Source organism: Balaenoptera ricei, chromosome 7 (genome assembly GCF_028023285.1).
Source record: "Balaenoptera ricei isolate mBalRic1 chromosome 7, mBalRic1.hap2, whole genome shotgun sequence".
In the NCBI taxonomy this organism is placed as follows: Eukaryota; Metazoa; Chordata; class Mammalia; order Artiodactyla; family Balaenopteridae; genus Balaenoptera; species Balaenoptera ricei.
Genome location: NC_082645.1, coordinates 75943764 through 75967594, shown reverse-complemented (window position 1 = coordinate 75967594; position 23831 = coordinate 75943764). Strand labels below are relative to the sequence as shown.

At 34.4% G+C, this 23831-nt stretch overlaps 1 protein-coding gene and 1 pseudogene across 1 annotated transcript in view; one reads left to right on the top strand and one right to left on the bottom strand.

Moving 5' to 3' along the window:
• COL3A1 (collagen type III alpha 1 chain) overlaps window positions 1-13227 on the bottom strand; it is a 38508-nt gene extending 25281 nt beyond the window's left edge. Inside the window, exons 1-5 of the mRNA XM_059928321.1 lie at window positions 13030-13227; window positions 2977-3179; window positions 2672-2722; window positions 2120-2233; window positions 757-834 (exon numbers count right to left, since the gene is read on the bottom strand). Of these exons, the coding sequence (XP_059784304.1) occupies window positions 757-834; window positions 2120-2233; window positions 2672-2722; window positions 2977-3179; window positions 13030-13108 (525 nt within the window). The 5' untranslated portion in view covers window positions 13109-13227. The remainder of the gene's footprint in view (window positions 1-756; window positions 835-2119; window positions 2234-2671; window positions 2723-2976; window positions 3180-13029) is intronic.
• Window positions 13228-18221: 4994 nt separating this feature from the next.
• LOC132368792 (large ribosomal subunit protein eL33-like) lies at window positions 18222-19118 on the top strand (annotated as a pseudogene).
• The last annotated feature ends 4713 nt before the right edge of the window (window positions 19119-23831 follow it).

Here is a 23831-nt window from a genome sequence, read left to right as displayed (position 1 = left end):
CCTGGGAATCCAGCTTCATGTCTCATTTACACATACATACCTGTTTCTGGCAGTAAAATGATAACCTTCCATAGTACTGCTCCTCCTAATGGCTATTCTTCAACAAGGGTCATTTACATGGGACACCATGCGTCAAGCACACGTGCCTAGGTTTCAATGCTTTTTTGCTCTTTTCTTCTATCAAAACTGCAAGTCATTTACATTGAAGGGAACCCTTCGCATACAATGTGAATTGATATCATTTACAATAGATGAACTTAAATACTCGATAAATTCTGGAAATATTTGTATTTGATTTCAGGATTTGAGGTGAGATGAATTGTGATATTGGATTGTCAGCAAGTGGATTGTCATCTAGAAAGTAGCATTTGAATAATGAACAGACATTGAAAGAAGGTTTTGAACAAGTCAGGTGAGAAAAAGTGGAAGTGAAAAATAACAAAATTTGGTTAAAATTAGGAAATATAGGCGTGTGAGACCTAAGTATGAAGGCAGGTGTGCCCCTGGAACAGGTGGTTTTGTAAAGAAGGAAGAAGTGGCAAAACAGCCGTGAAATAAGAGGCAGTGAAGAAAAAAAATGAGTTAGGAAAGAAGGATCATGATAAACCTACCATTTTCTTTCCCGGTCTTAACAAAGAATAAGCTATTTTGTACAATTCTGTCATAACACAGTATTACTAGAAGAACAACCATTCAAGATTTAACAGAGTGGAAGGCTAAATTATTCTCTAAATGCTGACAAACACTTGTACATACAGCTGGCCCGGGATAGCCTGGGAGTCCTCCTGTTACTCCAGACTTGACATCATACGCCTCATACTGGGGAGAATAGTTCTGTAGCAAAGAGACCAGGTAGATAAGATCATGTTGATATACAGATCATAGTTCTTTTCAGAAGCATTTAGATGAAATGCATGCAACATCTGTTCACTGATAGAAAGTTTTCAGCATGCCAGAGAGTGTGGTATGTATTATTGAATTATCTTGCTATTCTATCTCTCTGTAACTTTAGATATTAGATGTCTTACAGAAGTACTTGCCTATGCAATGCACAAATCTTTCAACTGACTGTATGCAATTTGTTTCTAAATAATTTGTTTCTATATGCTCTTACTAAAAATATTTCTAAGTGATATCTACAGCCTTAGAAACATAAGATTGTAGACGAAGGCTGAAAGAGCCTTGAGATCATATAATCTGACTTTCTTACTTGGAGCAGAAAAAATGAAGATGTCAAATTACTTTCTCAAAAGTTAATGATACAAGTAAAATTTATATCTCCAGTTTTTGGTTAATGTACCTAACAGATTCGCCAAAAAGTAAACATCCCCATAGAAAACAAGCACGAGATTTAATAGAAAGGTTCATGTGTTTATTGGATTGTTTTGGAAATTATTTTATTTTGAATTCTAGCAATGGATTCTGTTTGGTACCAAGATAAGAATAAGTTAGACTATATCCTTTGCTTCCTGTCAAATTGATTTTTGAAAATCTTTTTTTTTCAACCCACAGTGAGTTGTATATGTGTTTTCTAATTTCTCCTAATTTCATGCAGTAGAAATGTTGTCTTATTTATTTGTTTAGTTATCTGCTTTACATGCAGAGTTAGTGGGTTGCCATGCTTTTTAAGAGGAGCAGGATATGCTCTGAAGGCTTGGCAAGAGTCGTTGCATAGGCGTGAATAATCCTCTGGACTTGAAGTCATTAAGGAGTGTTCATAGCTCTTCAGCTGCTTTTGTCCAGACTTTCAGAGGCTTTACCATCAGGATTAGAAGGGGAATAGTTACAGCAATTCCTAAATTCTCTAGGTTAATTCTTTGGGGAGTTGATGGTTCATTTTTCAAACATCATGCATATATTATATGCCTGCTTAGAAGCTGGGAAATTTTGCAAAGATATAGTAGCAATACCATTAGAATTATGAGGAAAAGTGAATATTTATAAAGCATTTAGAAGAGTGCCTAGCATATATAAGCACTAGATGGGAATTTGTTAAATACACAAAATCAGAGAATAGATATAAGAAACCCACAGAAGTGAGATGTAATATAGACTAAAGAAAAGAAAATGAACCAGGTAGTTTTAAATGGGACAACGTTTTAGTCCTGGAATTTATTACCTGGTTACCAGTAGGGCATGATTCACAGATTCCAGGAGGGCCAGGAGAACCAGGGGAACCTGGCAGGCCTGGAAGACCAGGATCACCATTTCTCCCAGGAATACCAGGAGGACCCTAAAAAAAAAAATCAGAGATAAAAATAAACAAAACACTGAAAAGTCCTAGTGATTTAGAATCATTATTAAATTGTAGCTTCTATGCTTTATAAGAAATCAACATAAGGGATACGTTTTCTTGGGAATCTATACATTTTTACCCAAATCATGTGAATAATTTCAGTGTAATTTATTCCTTTGTATATTGACCTATATGTTATTTTTCAAACCAATAATAGGGATGAAGACGTTATACAAAGATGGGGAAATCTGAATCTTTACATGCACAATTATGGATTCTCAGTTTGAGTTATCATGTGTCATTATTTAAATATGTGGTACTAAAGGAAATGTATACATGATGAAAGTTCAAATATGGAAAGGTTATTAGAAGGGAAAAAAGGAAAGCAAACTCATCAAGGAACTAATTTCCTTTCACTGTAGAATGTTTACTTACTGGATCTCCTTTGGGTCCTTGAGGTCCCTGACCATTAGGAGGGCGAGTGGGCTAATAAATGGAAAAGATACAGATTAAACAAGACATAGATAGGAACAATTTTCCCATGAAGTGTGTCCCAATTTCTTGTCCTAAATTGCATCCAATCTCTGGTTTTTAACAGGAAGGTTCACCTTTTACTGGTAATACCCATGTGATTATTTGCTGGACATTACTTTCACTTCCTTTCAGGCTCCTATGACATAGGAACTATTCATGTGTTTAAATATGAATCTTGAGTATGTACAGATTTTCTTTAAACTCACAGCTGTTGGAGGCTGTGGGCAAACTGCACAACATTCTCCAAATGGGATCTCGGGGTTGGGACAGTCTAATTCTTGGTCATCACATATTATGTCATCACAAAGAACAGATCCTGAGTCACAGACGCATATTTGGCATGGTTCTGGTTTCCAGACATCTCTATCCGCGTAGGACTGACCAAGGTGGGAGCATCCTCCTTCAACAACTGAAAAATAAGAGAGATGGGGTGATATTTTGCACGTTCAAAAAAAAATCCAAAATTAAATTATGAAGAATATCATGGTCTTCCTCCATAATTTGCTAAGTAGTAGGAGACTGCTTTAAATACCAAATCTGTTTATTAACATCAAATTGGTATACCAAGGTAAACTCTCCTTAGGGCCAGTAGGTATTTTACTTTTGCTTGTAGTGAGAATTTAACACCAGTGGAAATCCGACAATCACTTAAACATTTATTCATTAATTGTGCAATTGAAAACAAGTTTTTCTATCTAATTTCTATTCTTCGCTTTAACTATAGATGGGAGCATTAAACTATAAAGATGATTTTGTCACTAACTCTGAAGACTTCCTGGATTTTATTAACCTAGTTGAGAAATTCAGGGGAAATCTGAATTACTCTTGGCAACATAAAACTCTTCCAGATTCCTGGGAAAATCGTAACAAGTCTTATTGTATGTATTGAATATCACTGCTAGCTCTGTTGGGCATTAGTAGGTCAACATAATATGATATAATATAATATATTGTATACCCCATATGGATGTAAAGAGGTTTCCAAATCACTAAAAAAAAAAAAAAAAAAAGTTTTTTTAAACAAAAATTGGCAAGGAATAATAGGGAAAAATATGAATCATGACCATGTGTATTTGTGGCTTCAAATGGTCAAAAATTTGCTTCAACCAAAATTTTAGACTTGTTTCCTAATTATATGTAAGATACTGAAATTTCAGCAGCTATTAACAATGAATCAGCTTAGGGGTTGCCAAAATAAAACCAGGTCTCAATTCTTAAAGCATTAGCTGTGGACTGTGCTTGAGTATAACTTTAGCTCTTGAGGATTACTATGATAGCTTGCCAGTAGTTGAGAAAATAAACTACAAGTTTCTAAACATCTGCAAAAATTTTTGCCAACAACAAATCATATACTAGTTCAGTATTTGTATTTTTGTAAAACAGTGAAATTTTATTTTCTCAGAGCCCGAACTTTTGTCTGTTGAAAGAGGCTTGCTTGGGAGAAGGCAAGTCATTTAAGAACACTTTTTGGTGCCCTGTGACCAAGAGGCCTTAGAGAGAGTCCTGAGATTTTTCTACCTGGATACTACATACAGCCATGAAGATAACCTCTTCATGTTCCCGTTTTTATATCCTCTCCATACCTGAAGTAATGCTAAATATTTTGGGTATAGAGGTTTGGCTGATTCAATAAAGAAAAGTTCACAAAAAAAGGAGAATTTTGGAATCTAGGTACTCTACAGCATACCTCCCCTCCTCATTTCCATCTATGTGTTCAGATACAACTTTAATGATCTTGTGCCACACCCCTGATGGATTCAAGAAGTTTAAAAGTCTTTTCTTGTTACAATTACCCAATGTGTTTACAGCTAATAGAAGAAAGTATGGTTGTTTAACTGCAAATTTAAGTAAGCAAGAAAGAATCTGCTTATTTTAAAAAGTTCTTTTAGTTCCTCCTCCATGTTTGAAACAGATGAGAACATTGGAAAGAAATATTGTCTAAGCTTTTAAAGGAGCATTCCTCTATACTTTGTGAGCATAAAAGCTGAATGCCAAAATGCTTACCTCATGTGAATGAAGTAGGCCTGTTTAAATGGTGTTTTGAAAGATATGCTTAAGAGAAGTGCAATCTTTTTCATATTATTATGAACAGAAGTAATTTAAAGGATCTAGGCATTAAATTTGTTCTCTAAGCAGAACTGACATATTTAGGAACTAAGTTCACTGGTTTTCAGAAAAGGCCTGAAAATTTTGATGAGATGGAAGGTTGTTTAATAAAATTGCATGACATACACTCTTCAAACTTTACACTGGCTCCCTTTTCTTAAGATGAATTATTTTTAAAAAAATTTCTCTAAATTAACATTATATGAAGTGTCCCAACAGATTAGTTTTAGCTCAAGATTTTTTCCCATTAATAATGTGGATATCAGGCTTCTCAGCTTCCTTGAAGATATCACTACTATACAGAATATTGACCATAGGCCAATATATGTTTGAAATTTGCTAAGAGAGTAGATTTTAAGTGTTTTCACCACACACACACACACACACACACACGCACACACACGTAACTATGTGGATGTATTAATTAATTTGATTGTGGTAATCATTTCACAATGTGTATATATATCAGCTCATCATGTTGTACACCTTAAATATATACAATTTCATTTGTCATTTATACTTCAATAAAGCTGAGAAAAAAAAGAAAAAGATACGACCAGTTTATACTAATACTTTTTTTAGCTCTTTGTCTTTGGGTCAAGAATATCTTTCTATATTTGACATAGGACCTGTTTTATAAAAATTAGCTGTTGGATACTGATGACATATTAAAGACAAATGAAGATAACAGTTAAAACTAGGGTCAAGCATGTTGTATTTTAAATATCTTCTCTTCCTATGTTCTTATTCTGCTTTAAAATTAACATACAACATTTTCCCTTGTGTATTCATCCTCCTATATTTGTGTCTCATTGAAGGTACTATCACAACCTAGAGATACGGTATTTTACATTCACTCTGCAAACTTTTAAACAAATGAGCATAGTATTGACATTAAAGTTGTAAATGAATTTTTTAGAATTGGAGTTAAACTCAGTGTTACATAAATGAAAATTATTTAGCCTTTTCTTTCCAAATTTTATTAGAAGCCATGTGTGTTATGCTTTTTAAAACATAGAGGTCTCAATATAAAGGTTGAGTTATTTTGGTGTACTTCTCTTTTTTTTAAAGGTGATGTTCTAAATAAAAGAAGAAAGGTGGAATGCTTGAAAAATAAGAATTAATGCACTTTTGCTTATTGCCGTAACTTATCTCACATTCATTTGAAAGAAATCTGGCTCTCCTGAAAAGTCAGTTCCTGTAGAAACTTGTAGCTGAAAGTCAGACTTTTCTCTGCAGTTCTACCTCAGTCACCCTTGCTGAAAGAATGGAGAATTGTATGTAGTTGCCTCTAACTTTGTGTTTTGTGCATGACAAAATATGGTTGGCAACATGTTCTCTCAGAAGCTAAACCTATTACACAGATGTCTCACGGTCCTCAGTTTTAGGACCATAGCCTAGTTATATATGAGAAAATCATGGCAGAGTCAAGGAAAAAAAATGTTTTGTTTTCAAGAGGAATAAAACGCTCTAGTTAGCCACTTGCAGCGTTTAGAAATAAAATAGAAAACGGAATTCAGAAACAGTAGTCATCTCATATTATTCCCTTCTTTTCTTAGATATCTAAATTCAGAGCAGCTTTGATGAAAAAAAATAAGATGCATACTTTTGTAAATATGTTAAAGAAGAGGTAAATAATCTCATTTTTACTGCTGGACAAGTAATAGATTTCCCAATTACTTCCTTTATTGTTATTGCTTAAACTAAGTCTCCCTGTTCCAATGCGTAATTAATTTTAAACCCCACCTCTCATGTCACTTAGTGACATGTACAAAGAACTGTCCTGAAATAAATTTCTCTGTGTTCACTCAAACAATGCATTAGACTAAATCATCATCTAAGTTATAAAACAAAATGAAGCTAGTGTATGACATAATCCACTCTTTGACTCTTTTATTTTCTAGCTCTCTGTTTTGGAACTTTAGAGAAAAATAAAACCAAGTAACATAATTTAATATTTTCAGATGTTCTTAAAAGCTTTCCTTTTTGTTGTTTTGGTTTCCATTCTTCAAATGTTAATTTATGCTGATTTGATAGACTTTTACTGTAGTGACTAAAAAATAATGCAAGTTATGTTTGTCTTAATTCCATTTTTGGAGTAAAAATAATATGCCCTAAAGCATCCAATCAAATTGTTGATTTAGCTTGAGTGACAAGTTTAATTCTTTTCTCTTCTCTTCTGATTGAATCCTCTTCAGAGAGAAGGTTTTCTTTCATCTGAAAATCTAAAAATAACAGATGTGATATGCAAATTATCGTAACATTATTTTCCTGTTACGGTAGAAAGTTGAATATTTTGTAAGTGTGAGCAAAAGGAATTCATATAGCTTCCAACTGAAATATGTTTGGCTTTTAAATGATACTTATGTTTGAAGAACATACATTTTTAATAAATATGTTTTGGCTGCTTATTATTAATCAGAGTATGTTAAAGTATGTTAGATGAATTAACAAAAAGGACTGAAGGAAATATCTGTAGACCTAAGTAGATAATTTCAATTTTAAAATGTTTTGCATGGACAAGGTAGATTCTTCTTATTCTTGTCCCCTACAAACAAAAAAAAAAACCCCAAACCAAGAAATTTTATGAATCATCATTTCTAGATGTTTCCTTGTTTTATTCTTTATAGTTATATGATTTTTATGTCTCCAATTAGAAATTTCCTTTAAGGTGGTTAATATTTTTCCCTGTGAAAAATAAAAATATTAGAGAATTAGAATTAAAAGTATCATATACCTAACAATCAGCAATTACATTATAATATAATCTGATTAGTGATCAATTATAGGAATACTGAGGAAAATATATTCTACTTGTATAATTACAGTTGGCAAACATCTTTAAGTTTTATGCCTGATAACCAAAATGTTATTCTTACCTTCCTTATCACTAAGTCATTAAGTACTTTAATTTCTTCCTTACAGTAATTTTATTTTCCAGTGTTAGTAAAACTAATACTAGGCAGAGTTTGTATCTGTATCTCTTATGTTGCAGGCCCTGTTCTGAGCGCTTCGCATATCTATTTTACTTAATCTTCCCACAGGCCCTGTGAGGTGGGTGTTGTCATAATCCTCATTTTACAGGTGGGAAATCTGAGATACAGAGACATGAAGTGATTTTCCCAAGGTTTTCTATGGTAAGAGGTAAAGCTAATATTTGAACCTAGGAAAGCTGTCTCTAAATTCCATACTCTTTAACTACTACATTCTATTCCCTTTCTGCAGTTTCAAGGGCAGGGTAGGATTAAAGAAGTTAACTTCAAAGCTCTGTCCCATTATGGTTTCTAAATCCTGCAAGCTTAAAATCAGAATCTAAAAAGACAGGGTTTATTTTTTGTTTTTTGTTTTTTTTAAGGAATAACATTTTTCTGCAGAATATCTTTTCAATCTGGCCTCAAAAAGAGAAGATAATATCTGGAGTTGAATTCTGTTGTTTATTTTCTCCTGACCTTATGAAAAAGAGTTTAATCTCCAAGACCACCCTAATGACATCCAGACCACCAACAGGATTAACCGGGACTGGGAACTCAGCATACATTTTACTAGATACAGAGAAGCAGGAGCCTATCAGCAGCAACAACAATAAACAGATAAGGCCTATGTATCCAGTGCCAAAAAACATAGGATTTTGTTTTTAGACATCCTATTTAGGATGTCTAAGATTGATTTTCAGAAAATACAGTTACTAAATGATTCATATTAATGAACTTCTAACTTCATTAAAAGCTTCCCTTCTGAACTTGGACATTTATGAACACACCAGGCAGCTCCAGAGCATTTCTCTGATTTTAATTAACTTGAGAAACACAGTCCCTGTTTGCTATCCTCCGCACCAAATACTATAGAAAACAAAGTTTTGGAAAAATAAATGCCATTTTACTGAAGCAGTAATTTCTTAATGTGACTTTTCAAAGCAAATTTAATTTTTAATAGGTTCTGAATCCTTTATGTTCAAGGTTTACATCTTTGGGGCACTTTAATTTTTGTCCTCTTCTTTGAACTTTTCGTTTTGTTCACTAAGATTACATTTTAAATGGCAGTTCTTGACCTCAGTCATGGAAAATACAAGGGTTTTATTAGTTAATCTGAAAGGAATCCATTTCTGCTGTGTTTTCATTAGGCACAGACAGAAATTCTAGTGTTTAATGTAACTCCCCAAACTGCAGTTAACAAATGATTTGTGTAAGAATTGCTATCTTATTTTTTCCGTTGTCATCTTGACATGAAACAGGCCAAGTTTCCCTTTTGAAAACTCTAGATTTTTTTACATCATACCACCCCTCTCTTTTCTATTTTATTTTATTTTTTTCTTTTGAATGTAGAAAACAACAGCACTACACTTTTTTCTAGGAAAAACTGTTTTACGAGAAACAGCCCACTGAGACGTTTCCAGAAAGTTATTGTAGACCTGGAAACTTTACAAATGTTCTTCATGTCCAGCAAAGGCAATAATAACATCTTTCATCTTTAAAACTTTAACTCTTAAGCAATCCACTTTAATCACTTCAAGGTGGTGAGATCATCTGATGTTACAAAATGAAAGAACTGAGCTACATAATCTTTGGAACTCTGCACCAGTCCTCCACAATGGAAACCATGGGGTTTCAGTAGATGGCACTCTTCTCCCTGAGTGACTACTCAAGTTCTGGCATGCAACTCTGTAGGTGTGGAACAGAGACTTTTGTGAGGGCTTTTAGTCTCAACTCTACTCCTAGAAAACTCATATCCAATGCTTCTTGATTTTTTATAATGAGCCTGTAGATAAGACATCAACCCAAGAATCTGAATTAGTTAGAAGCACATAACCACAGTCTTTCTTTCCCAGAATTGTTCCAGTGGCTTTGTTCTTTTCTCTTACAATACAGAGATGTTTAATTTCAGAATTTAATCAGAATATCTATTTACTTAGAGGCCTTTAGATCATCTGATGTTGAATACTCTAGAGGTGGGGAGGAAATGCAAGGTATCATTAATGAAAAACACAAAATTTTGTACCAATACTTTATTTTCTTGGAATTTATATTTTTACAGAGCTGAAGATAATTTCTGCTTAAATTTTAGATGAACCTCCTATTTAAAAGTAGATTTAGCAGTTCAAAGTGTGCTTGATCAGTTACAAATCCCCTCTTAAAGCATAACGGAAATTAGTGTAAAAGAAAATAGACTCTCATAACCTGTGATAAGGAACTGATTTCTCTGAGTCCATTTACAGTGGACTTTAATTCTAAAACAATTAAATGCCCAGAGTTCATTATCACAGTGGAATTAGCCGAGTAACTAAATATAAGCTCAAACATTAGAACACTTTGAATTAAAATTAAGTTTATCTCCCTGCCCTAATGAAGAAATATTACTTAGTAATAACTTTTTATCCTTTTATCTATTTAATAAGCAGTAACTAAAATATGTCAAATAGTCCAAAAAATCAGAAACTTGACATATTCACAAAAATAGTTATATATTATATGTGGAATAGTTATATATGGAATTTTGAAAGTGGCCATAACATTCAAGCCCATTTCCTAAAAGTCTTTGAATATTGCTACCATGTGTTTGTGTTTGAGTATGTGTGTTTGACAATATTTTATCAGTAATATACCTGTTTTCTTAGGAAAGTAGTGTTTAATACTTAAAATTCACACATGTGATATTTTGAAATCTCATTATAAAGTACGGAATCCAGCTGTGTAACATCTATGTTGGCACTGGTTATGCAAATGGTAACTGTCTGTCAGCCACTAGGTGGCAAGTCTTTGTGCTTAAGATCTGGCATGTTTATAAACTACAGGAAATATAAAATAGAACATATTTCTCCATTGGTAGAAGAAAATACATGAATTAGATAGAACTTCCACAGATTTGTAATAAGACCAAAATTCTTTGTGAGGACATGTTTTATGCTCTAGAATATTCGTGTGAGTAGACTAGAAGTTAGTGCTTATTGGAGCTGTTCTGTTTCTGGGATTCTCAGGGCATTTATAAGAAACCCATACCCCAGAACTATATATGACTATTCTCAATGTGCTGTATATTCAACCACCTCCTGTAACCTCCCCCAAGCTAATCTACCAGCATTTTTTTGGTCTTGTTTTGTAAAACCTCCAGGGAACATAAGATGTTACTATCTCAAAAAAAACTTAAACATCTTTTTTCATGAGAAACAAAAGCAGTAAACTGAACAAAATCCTTTACAACTTTTTTGAGCATAAAAGCATACAAATGGATCAGCAAAATTTCATGGTTTTTTATTATATTCTGCAGCTAAAGGGAAAAGGGAAAATAAAAAGAACTTATGTGATATAAAGATCCTGTAGGTATCAAACACTTTTTTCCCCTCTAAAGTGGGATTGAGAAGAAAAACAGCCATAATGATTATAAAAGATTGTAACCACTAGGCAACCACAAATATTTTGTCACTCTTTTGAACTAAACATTAAAGGTTTGTAGTCTTTCCAATAAATGAGAACTTTGTGATTTTTTTCCCCAGAAATTAGCAGAATTTAAGGATTTTTAAAAAGGTAAAAGTCTTGATTGAGGTGGAGGTGTGGTAGAAGTCATTTGGTATTTTAGCCAAGGACTAGGGGTTGTGGCATCTTCTGGGAGAATAGAATGGGGAGGGGAAGAGGAGAGGAACAGAGGAAAGAGGACTGAGAATTCAAGGGAAGGAAAGGGGGAGGAGGCAAGAGGAGGGAAGAAAGAAAAGAGATGGAGCCACAGGGAGGGCACTAGGGGATGAGGGAGGAGGTGATAGAGGAAGGGGGGAAGGAGGAGGAGAGATGAAGAGAGATGGTCTTGCCTAGGAAGGGGATGGGGTGACAAGTGAAGGAATGACAAGGGGGAAGAGGTCCAAAGGAGTCAAAAGGGGTGGAGAGATAAGAAGGTGGAGAAAGGAAGGGAGGAGAGGAAAAAGGAGGAGAGGAAATGAAGGGAACAAGGAATATGGATGTTTCTTTTCATTTGTGGCCATGGGCTGAATATAACTGAAGAAAGATCGTTGGGTGTTTCCCCCCTCCTTACATATACAACCTATAGGACATTAAAGATATTTGACATTAAAAATGAAAAACTGTTTTCAGACACCATGTTTGCAAAAACTATAGGTTTAAATGTAAGCATTTTTTTACTATGTGCACATAGAAATGAATGTGTAATGATTTCTTCTAGTATCTTCAAATTTAGCATTTAAAGACTTAATTCTATGAAAGGTTTAATTCCAATATGTCTGGTATTTTAATGACTCTGAGAAACATATGAATTAAAAGAAATATTTTCACACAGTAAGATAATGAACCAAACATGGTTTTGAGGAAATTAGAACATGAGAACCATCATTTACACTTATTAGAAAATAGAACAAATCAACTTTTTGAAGTCAAAGAGTACTAATATCTTTACCTTGTTTGCAGAAAAGTCAAACATTCCTGTTGAAAATATTTTCATAAATACTCTCTTTGTCAATGTAAATGCAGTTAAAATGTAGAACATGCAGAAAACACTAGAGCCTTAACCATAAATTACTAGAAGATACGTATTAATCAACCATGTAAATGCTTGAAACTGAATACAAACAGGAACAATGAAACTCTTTTACAGTTTGAACCCGTTTAAAGAACGTTGCAGGTATTACCTTGTTGCCATTTTACAGAACTATGTTTCAATGGTTCTAATAATGTGTAGTGTTTTCCTTTAGACTATCCTTAATGCATGCTATTTTTAAGATGTATTATCTTACTGGGTAAACAATGCTTAATGTTCTATCCTGACAAAGAATCCAGCATACAAAGGAGAGCATAAAGGTATTACAAGAGACCAACAACTTCCAGACTGCTTAGGGAAGCATTCCACGATGTTAACAATCCAGGAGGGGAACTTTTAAAAGCCATTTAAAAAAGTTTCCAGTACCGTTAACGTGAAAACAAGTTAGTACGAGAACATCTTTATCTTCAACAACCAGAGAACTTTAAAATACAAAACGGACAGTATTCTCTTTAAGCAAATGTAAAAAGCACCACCCTGGTCAGTTCTACGTTTCACAGCTGGGAGCTGACAGAGGAAATTAGCTTTTAGGAGACTGGTTTCCCCTTTATACTGATTTGTAAAGAGAAGTAAAGGCAAAAACCCCATAAAGTTGCTTGAAATCGGTACCTACTCACCTTCCTGTTGTGCCAGAATAACAGTGGGATGAAGCAGAGCGAAAAGTAACCAGGTCCCCTTTTGCACAAAGCTCACCATGTCTAAATATCGGACATGAGACTCTTTGTGCAAAAAGGAGAAAAGCAAAGCAGCTCAGAGTAGCACCATCAGTTGTTCCCTGCCCTTCAGCACCGGGCCCGTCATAAAACTCAGCCACTGAGATTCCTGTGCTTTGGCCTTAAATAGGAAAAAGTTTGGCTTCCCTCGCTCTCCAGCCCCTTTCTGAAATATGAGAGCAGCACCCATCCCCTGAGCAGTAAAAGAAATGATTAATATGTCTTTTTCCCTTATGGAAGACACAACCCACAACTTAGGAGAAATTGCACATCTGGAGCTTGTGTCTATCTGTGTATGTATAAGTTTGTTTCATATTTTAGTCATACGTGTCTTTGCACAACTTAAGAATATATATCAAAAGGCTCTACCTTGAGTTTTAATAAAAGGCTTAGATGTGGGTATTTTTTTATTTCCCCTTATTAACAACTGCATCATTTTGAGAAATTTCTTCATGCCCTTTTCTTGGGCATGACTAATTTGCCAACCTGATCTTCCTAGAAGACTTTTATATTGGGATTTTGCCAGGATCCACCCTAACTCAATTTAAATAGGGAACTGGAAAAGATTAACTGGAAGAAAAGCCTCTGTGTGTCCCTTTCATTCATCCACCCACTCTGGGTCCTGGAAATTCAGTTTCAGGCAAATGTCAAAAGACTAAGTATCTAAGATATGTTTGAATGGCACCTTAAAAGTTAGATGCTAATCTATAGCTGTTTCTATTTTTCACAAATTTCTTTAGCCAGCCAAAGAGTAATTCCTTGTGAGTGCAAATTTTATACTGCTTGTAAAAGCTGAAACGGATTTTTCTAGAGGAAAATTTAGCCCTTCATGTCTTGACTTTGTAAGAAACAGAAAGAGAAAGAGCTTATCACATGAAATATCAGAAGAGTACCAAAACTTCTCATTTTATCTGGATTGGTATAAATATTAGTATAAATATTTCTCAACTTAGACTTTTGTATGTATAATTTCCAGGCCACATTAACATAGTTTTTCAATGTATTTCTGGATAGGGGGAGTAATTTCTGGGTCATATTTTAAAGAGGGGCAAATACTATTTATAGGTCTTTGATAAATCTTTGCAAGAAAAATGTGCTTGTCCACAGTACCAAGTTATTTCTATTAATCAAGATATTTCTTTATACCCTAATCATCAGTCCATAGTTCCTTCATTCATCTCTCTATTCTACATGAGCTATTCAATTCTAATCAAGGTCATCTGCATTTATTTTATTTTTTCCATGTCAACTTAGCCATGCCCATCTCCATGCATGTATGTGCACATAAAATTCTCCCCATCTCACACCAATTCATGGAAGTCACTTCTCTAATACCCAGTTCAAGACTTTCCTCCATTAAAACTGTTTTCATCTTCTTTCTCTTTCTCCCAATTCATGTTACACAATGTTTTACTCAATTTACATGTTATTTGTATAATCGTAGGTGTACATCTATTCTATAAGAGAGGACAGTTGTACACTTGCCTCCCTACAGGCCCAGTTACTAAAAGCACAAAGACGTCCAAATGTAGATGACATCACCTGGTGACAGGAAAAGAAAACTAGTTGGACCAATCTCTTGTACATCTTCTGATTTTAGACCAGAGATACACTACTTAGGGAAAAAAAGTAACAATTGAACAGTCATGAAAATAAGCTTTGCTACTGGATCATAGTGGAGAGGTTGGGGGAAAAGACTGTTATATACATTTTTCTGTCTTTCAATCATCTTTGCTTTATATTAAAAAAAAATCCCCTTGTGTTCAAACCAATTCAGAAACATGATTCATTTTTCTCCTGGTGTCTCTGACACTTGCATAAAAAAATTTATGTATCTGTATTCATTACCTTATCTTAGGTACATGATCAATAAAAGTTGAAATTGATTAAATTTCTTCATTAGAATTGTTTTCCAATGTGGAAAATTAGATACATTATTTTTAAAATAATGCTTTTTATACTTTATTTCAGGTATTACATATACAATTTCTATTGTATTTTTGGTTTGTCCTAAAATTCTTAATTTGGTTATCTATTCAAATAAAAGTTTTATACCCATGAGAAAAATTCATGATTGATGTACTCATTTTTAAAAAGTTAGCTGATATTTTGCACAAAAAAATAATTGTTGTGTTTTAAGGTATCCATGAGCGATCCAGAGATAAATCTCATACTCCAGATTTTCTGATTTGGCATTCTTCACTACCTCAAGCATATCTGGAGGTCCTGCACCAGGATCCTTTGTATTCTATGTCCCAGATCTTATTATCCTTTTCATGTCAAAATGTTTTCTAATACAGTGTCTAGATGGATGTGGATCTCAGCTGGTGTCACGACTGGACAAAATACACACAGTGTTGAATTCTACTATGCAGTCCAAGGGCTGATGTCCTCGTAGTACTCTAGACACACATTGGTTTCTATACATCCCTGACTTCCCTGATATTAACCAGTTCACACAGACATGTCATTTTGCTCTCTGGATCACATTTAGAGTTTTAACACAAATCTAAACACCTGCACCAACTAAAGCACTGATTAATCTGGTTCTCCTTTAACAAAGAGGGTGACTAAAAAGATGAGGCAAAGCAAGGGTGTGGCAGATTATCAAACAAAAATTCAAATCTTTTCCAGTTCAGTGGAAAATGGAGCTTGGGAGAGATGCATAAGCACAGCTGTGATGAACTCAGTAGGCCAGTGAATGTCAGCATTAAGCGACACAGCAATAGCGATAAGAAAATCAATTATCTCCATCATGAAAAACACATGGAAGAGAAGTCTCTCCCTCTCTTTCTCCGTCTCTCTCTCTTTCTCGTACTGCTTCATATATAACTTTCTTCTTTAAGCAAAGGAGGTGCATTTTTTAATGGACATTTTCTATATGCTTTCAAATCACTGTAAAACCATTTGAAATGTATCTGTGGTAAGATTCACTTAAAAATATACTGAATCCATAGCAGAATTGCAGCCTAAAATAGGATAACTTACAATTGTAAAATACAATGCAAATTTTCTTTGCTATTCCTAGAGAGGTGGGTCAGTTCACTTACTTTATGTGGTGAAAACATGTTTGGAGAGATGTGTTTCCTTTAAAATAATGTAAACAAATACCAATATGTGTGTAGTAGAGCCAAAATGTGGTTGCAAATGTCATGTTGTATTGAATGACTGGGGCACTTCTAACCACAGGTATATCTAAGATTGAGGCAGTGAGATTGGTAGTGGGACATGACAGGCAAATTTCTGAATGATTACTACGATCAGTTCTTCAAGACCCTGTAATTTCCTCTTATTCCCTGAAGTAGAGTTAATTGTCTCCTTATTTTTGTTCCTATAGAACTATATTGATAACCACTTCTCTTTAACCTAGAAATTTTACTTTTGGACAGGACTCACATTTCCTTGATGTTTAGTAAAATGAAGTGTGCTACACGTACTCATTTTGGAAACACTAAGTACCTCTATTCTTATCTATTTTTTATATCGTTTGCTGTTAAGCCTGAGGTTCTGCATTTCTCTCCCGGTATTTTTCAGCTGAAAATTACCCCAAGATTGAACAGAAAGTTCAATGAGGTTGCATGACCTCAAAATTACTCATCGGAATTGGAATTAAATAGCACGCTTTCCAAATTTTTTTCACCATGTTTTCCACTTGGGTTAGTCACTGATGTGGTAACAATATTTTTATGCAATTTAGGAATTGGGTGAATACATTTTTTTTTTTTCTAATGAAGGATTGTAAAAAGATGGAGAAAGAATACAGTGGTAGAGTTAATGACCAATTTAAAAAGAAATATTCTGATTTCGGCTCATCATTAATCTTTAAAAAGAAATATTCTGATTTCGGCTCATCATTTAATTTCCAGTGTTGCTGTAATTTAAGAAGTTTTGAGTAAATCCTCATTAATTTATACTGAATGATGGAGTTCAATCTCAGGGCACGCAAGAGAATTCACATCTGTGTTTGTGTGTCTGTATGTGTGTCTGTGTATATGCTTATATATATATATATATGCAAATATATTTTTAATATATTCACATATACTTTTAAAGGTTGACTAAAATTTGAGCAAGTAAAATTTCCTGGAAACTGCTTTAAAAAAATAATTAATTAATTTATTTATTTTTGGCTGCGTTGGATCTTCGTTGCTGTGCGTGGGCTTTCTCTAGTTGCGGTGAGCAGGGGCTCCTGGTTGCAGTGGCTTCTCTTGTTGTGGAGCACGGGCTCTAGGCACGCGATCTTCAGTAGTTGTGGCTCACGGTCTGTAGAGCGCAGGCTCAGTAGTGGTGGAGCACGGGCTTAGTTGCTTCGCGGGATGTGGCACCTGGGACAGAACCAGGGACCAGACCAGGGATGGAACCCGTGTCCCCCTCACTGGCAGGTGGATTCTTAACCACTATGCCACCAGGGAAGTCCCCTGGAAACTGCTTTAATGTACATGTTTGAATTGTGAACGTTTATGAAGTATTATGATTATGTCCTCCTGGAATGAAGTCTTTATATACTTATGTTTCAATGATATTTATTTGCCATCATAATTATTGTAATTATATTTGAAAATTCACAGAAAATTGGAATCTATCTCATTACCTAACATACTGACTCATTCCAGAACAGTGTGATTACTTTATAAATTTTGTCACAAAGGTGACACAGAGTCTGGGAGTAACATCTTGTAGGAGTTCAGAAGTTCCCTGTTGGGTCTTCAGTTAACTTAATCATTCTCAGGATTGAAGCTCCACTCTGCAAATCCCACCAGACTCTCTATCAAATATAATTCGTCATCTGAGTCATACTTAGGAATTTTCAGCAGTATCCAACACAGCTGCAATAGCTTTTCAAATGAAGCCAATTCTGTCTGAAGATAAAAAGAAAGCCCAAATTACGATCTTCTGATAGAAGCATGAGATAGGCCAAAGCCAAATTTATTGGATTTACATGCTTCAAATGGAGAGTGATTTTAATTCCTCTCAATATTTTTATATTCAGATATTCCAATGGGGCCATATTTAGGGTCCCTTAATCCAAATAATTCTTTAGGACAAAGAAATTTAGAGCCACCTGCTTCTCTCTCACCAAATAAATGGAGGTAAACATGGCCTTTCCAGGTGTAACTTATTATGACTGTTACTCTGTACAACTAACCCCTATTCAGGTCAGCATTACTGCTCATGTAACAAATATTCTGCTTGATTGTCTGAAGACTGCATTTTTGTCTATACATTAAATCATGTTTAAAGAAGCTTTATATTTAGGCATGTTATTGGTATATGGAATAATCCCAATATTAGATTCTTGGTGGAAGGAAGCTATGGTAAATAGGCTCCTTTTGTTCCAAAGGATGTGAGTGTTGCCCTCGGGAGTCTTAGCTTTCATGTGACAATGTCCATTTTTGTAACTTTGCTTTATATTTATGCTCATTTATATATTTATTTTATTCCTGCCTATAAGCTATTCTTATTTTTTATTCCCATCCCCTTTTAAAACTCATGCACAGCAGCAAACACAGTCCCGTGTAGATCATAGGTAATAGGTCATAAATGTAAAAAAAGAATGACTGGATTGGAATGAAGTAGTTGAAATATTAGGCATTCCCTTTCTTCCATCTTGGGACGTGTGGACGCCTGCTGGGAATAGAATTTCTAAAATGCAGATCTGTCTGGAAGGTTGTGGTCCAAGGCCATTTTTGCTGGCTTAAGTGGGATCTCCAGAACAAGAGGGAGTACAGCACAGCTTTTCTCAAAACTGAAGATGCTAATGCCTGAAATGAAACTGAATTCTATTTTGGCAAGAAATGTTCTTTTGTATACAAAGCAAAGAACACAGTGACTCCTGGGGGCAAACCAGACAAAACCAAAAAAATGAGGGGAAAAGTCAGTCCACTTGTGCTCATGGAAACAGTGGCATGGTTTGTGCCAAATTCGGAAGCAATCTTCCTGCGAAGGCCACTGGACACAGAATCCACATGATGCTGTACCCCTTGAGATTTTAGACATTGAAAAGTAAATAAATGAAAGTGTGGGGGAAAAGTTAAGTGGTTAATAATATAAGAATTTCTTAAAATTTGCAGGACCCATACGAAGAGTCTGCCTCTACCCTTCATCATTTCACAGATATTAGATACGTTTCATGAAGTGATTGGGTCAAAACCTCTGACTAATGAGAATCGAATGGCTCCCTTTTTCCAATTCCTAACATATTTATATGTACCCATGCCTTTCCTTATGCTGCCTTCCTGTCTGAAACGAGCCTTCCTCAACTCCATATGCTCGAGTCCTACTCAATTTTTAACACCCAACCCAAACATCACCTAATTTAGGAAATCTCTCTGATCCTCCCTGTTGAGATAATTCTCCTCCTCCTCTAATCTTCCTTAGCTTTCCCATGGCTCTTAGTTTCTTTTAATTTATAGTGTTTTATCTTTCTTGCTAGACTGAAAGCTACTGAAAGCAAGATTCAGGTTTAATCATCATTTTATACCCAATAGTAACTACCATAGTGCCTTTCATAGAATATGCAATGAATAAATGTCAAGTGTCATGATTTACAATATGAAACACTTAATCCAACAGAATGCATGTGAAGTAATCTATTTCCTTTGTATCCTTTAGAACTCATGTAATTTTTAATAAATTAATTATTCCCAGTATTTCATCACTCTGAAAAAAGAAAGGTCACTCTTTCCAGCATAGGAAGGCTTTGGATTTATAATGGGTTTTTGAGACTTCCAGATGTTATGAATTTATTTCTCAAATAGAAAAAAAAAAAAGTAAACAATAGAACTAGTTAGCAAACAAATTGAAAACAGTCAAACTCTGTGTTCACCACAAGAATCACAAGTAAGAGACCACTAAAAAAAAAAAAAAACAAACAATTTTTTTTTTAATGGAAAGAAACACAGGTAATTTGCCAAGGATGATAAGAAAGAATGACAAGAAAGTCAAAAGTTAATTTCAAAAACAATTTAAATAATTGAGCTAGAAATGCATCACGATTTTCATGTGTTTTATTTTGGGGATAAAAATTTTTAAATGACATATAAATGAGTATCATGAGAACAAAATACTTCAACGAGGAGTTCTCACACTTTTGAACTGTTTCACTTCCCTTGACTCAATTTCCTTGCAGTAAAAATTCTAAAAAGGAAAAAAATAATAATGTAAAATAATCAAGTCATCAAAATACTGACATTTTCCTTCCCTTCCACAAATATAGGCACCCCACACATAATGTAAGACAAATGTTGAATGCCTTTATTCCTATTGCTTGCTTTATTGGTTTAAATTCCCTGGAGAAGTATGGAAATGCCAGTTGGGTTAGTTGAGTATGCCAAGGAATATATAGAAGCAGGTAATAGTATTCTTGAGAGGATCCCTGTGTGTAGGAGTTGGAATCCAGTTTTCGGTTGTTTGGGTCAAGGTCAGCTCCAAAGTGAGCAGCCTCATTGACCTAGATTCAGCATCAGGGTTGTATCACTCTTGATTGCTGCTTGGTGTGAGCTGAAATGGTCACTCCTAAAATATCAGTTAGGGTATGACTGGCGGTGAGAGGCCAACAGCTAAAGGTTATAGTTGGAGGCACTATGTGATCAAACTGCATAGGATTGTATGAAAATTCCTTGGCCCTCTCCATCTCCCAATTTGAAGTGGTGTACTTCAAATAAAAGTACGTTTCAAAAAAACATACATTTATGGTGGGGAAGGGAAGAAATAAGAAAGAAATATGTTTTCTAGTTATTAATTGTGATGACTAACTAAGAAGAAATCCCAAGCTAAAATAAGTCTCTTGAAATATTTTAAAATATCAGAGAGTTACTCTTTCCTATTCAAAATATAATCAAGAACTGATGGACTCTTTGAAATCATATAGATTTAGCGGAGGAAAAGGGGAGAGGATGCATCTTGAGAGATTTCACTGAAATTAACATCGAGTTGAAGAAGGTAACTTTATATCTGCACTTTTTGCTATAGCAGACACCAGAGCAAAATATGGCCAGACAGTCAATTGGGACAGCATGACACACCACTGGAAAAAATGATGTCAAGTGCAAAATTACAAGAAAAGTAAAATCATTGTTGAAGCCACGTTAACATACCCTGCTCAAAATTATATCTGATTCTCTAGACACTTCATTTGGAAGATTCCCCAAAACAAAAGCAGAGAAGTTACATAAATGGTTTTCCAGGCCAACCTTTCTGATTTAGTGTGCTGTAAGTTGCTTGTAGTGTTTCTCCAAGTAAGGAATCCAGGAAAATTTCTAGGGGCTGTGGATTTTGGAATCTCACCAAATTGCTAATGATCGCAGCCATACTAGTTAGCAAAATCCTTCCTAGCAGTTAATAAGAAGAAAGGGTGACCAGTGAATCAGAGGAAACAACAGCAGTAGTGACAGGCACCTTGGGTACCCATGTGTACCCACCATGGTGTTAGCTCTCTTCCTAGCTGTTTTTTCCAGCACTGCATTGGTGTAATTAAATTTTGTTCTCCTTGGCTAAAAAAGGTGAAGAGAACACCTCTCATTTCCTCTTCTCAACAGCTTAGAACTTAGGGGAAGTGGGCAGCAAGAGTTTGGGGTAAAGAAATCTTAAGACACAGAATTTTAAAATATTGAAAAAGAAGGCCAAAATATGGGCCATACTGAATGGCCACATTCCTGAAGTGGCCATTAGTTCAGTTATTTTCTCTCATTATTTTCCGGTAGTTATTTACTTATTATGATAATTTACTTGATTACTCATAATTATTATTTTATATTTTCTGCAAGGATGAAAGCCCCACGGGGAAAGGGCTGTGTCTGTTCTGGTGGTCACTGTTTCTCTGGTACCTTGCATGTAGTCTCAAAGAGAAGGTACTCACTCAGTAAATAAGTGCTCAGGAAGTACTGACCTGTTGACAGATGAGATGCTGAGAATCCAGTCCAATACCAATGATTCTAAGCTTTCTGGTGATTTCCTTATTTTTCCAGTCTAATTTATATAATCTAAATTTAAATTAAACGTTCTTAATTCTCAAACTGGAAGAGTGGTTTTATAAGAAAAGCTTCACTTTAGAATAAAAATATCCATCTGTAAAGTTTTATATTTTTCTTCATTTCTTTTTTTTTTTTTTTTTTTTTAAATCCCCAAATAAAATCCCTGCCAAATGAAAGTAATACAAGGCAACTCAAATAATTTGCCAGGGCAAGTTTATTAACATTTTCCCAAAGCATATCTAATTTGAACTGTTTATTTTGGATCACCATCCAAAAGATAATTTTTTTTTAAAGCTTATAAGAAAATGCTTGGCTTATAAATGTTAGTTTGCATAGATAAAGGCAAGGAATGGGGTTGAGTGAGGAAGAGGAAGAGTGTCTCCCACAATTAAAATGTTCCCAGAAATTGTTTTTGACTGTGTCATTTAAGCACTTAGCCCTAAAGAGTGTTAATGCAGAGAGATTCAATCATCTCAAAATAAAATTTGAAAAATATTAAATATCTAATGCCTGATGCAGTTCCTGGCACATAAGGTGCTCAATTATGATTTGGGCTTTCATGTTTTGATTTTATTAGTAGGAAGAAGGTTATTTTCATGAAAATATAATTGTGGACGATTGTCCATAATTAAAACAATAAACAAAGCCCTTAATAATAAGAAGAATAATAGCAGTTTTTATTTAGTACTTACTATGTGCCAGCCTTATTCTAAGTTTTATTTGTATGTATTTATTTTTATATGTATTTAATATAATATATAAAAATAGAATATATAAGTAGAATATATAACATGTACATATAATTTATTTAATCTTCACTACAACCCTGTGAGCATGACTAATGCTATACCTGTTTTGCAAATGAGTAAAATGACTTCCCAAAAAGCACATGCTTAGTGAACACAGAGCCAAGATTCAAACCCAGGAAATCTGATTCCAGGATCCATTCTTTCAATCCCCATGAATTAAGTTGAATTTAGTAGCCCTAAATGCTTTCAAACAGATCAGAAACTTTATATTTAAATGAGTGTTTTCCTCATCAGTGAAAACATTGGAGTGGCTAGGTTTAGTACAGTTTTTTTCCTCTCAATTACGTATTTATTTGAAACATTATTTTCACTGTTTCCACTGGTGAACCTATTGAGAGTAGGTTTAATTTTTTTAACTACCAAAAACGACTTGTTGCAATTTCTGGTGAATAAGTAGGATTAAACAAGTAAAATTGTGTGACATTGCATCAAAAAACAAAATGTGAATACAAAGTAATGATTCCAATTCTCCTTCATGTCTCATAAAATGATTGTAAAGACAATCCCACAGATTAGATCCAAAAGTGTTTTTGAAAAAATACATAATGTGAAGATGTAGTCAAAGGTGTATTCTTTCTGTTATATTAGTAAAAAGAGAATAGAAAAGAAAAATCTCAGTGCTTTATGGAATTTAAAAGTCAATGGAAGAGTCCTTGAAGTCTAATGTCTTGAATTGAGGTGGTGTGAATGTACATTGGAATACAGAGGTCTTTGTGTAGAATCTCATTCTTCTACTAAATTATATTTTTTAATCTGATTTTTGTTTTTCTCAGAATCTGTTAGGACAACCCAAGTTTTATTGTAGGCAGTGTTAATCTAGGATTAGCCAAGCAAAACCAGAAAGTGAAAAATTAGGCTTTCCCTCCCCTGAGGGCCTGTCCACGTTGTAAACTGTACAAAATGATCCTATCCTGACAGTGGAGAA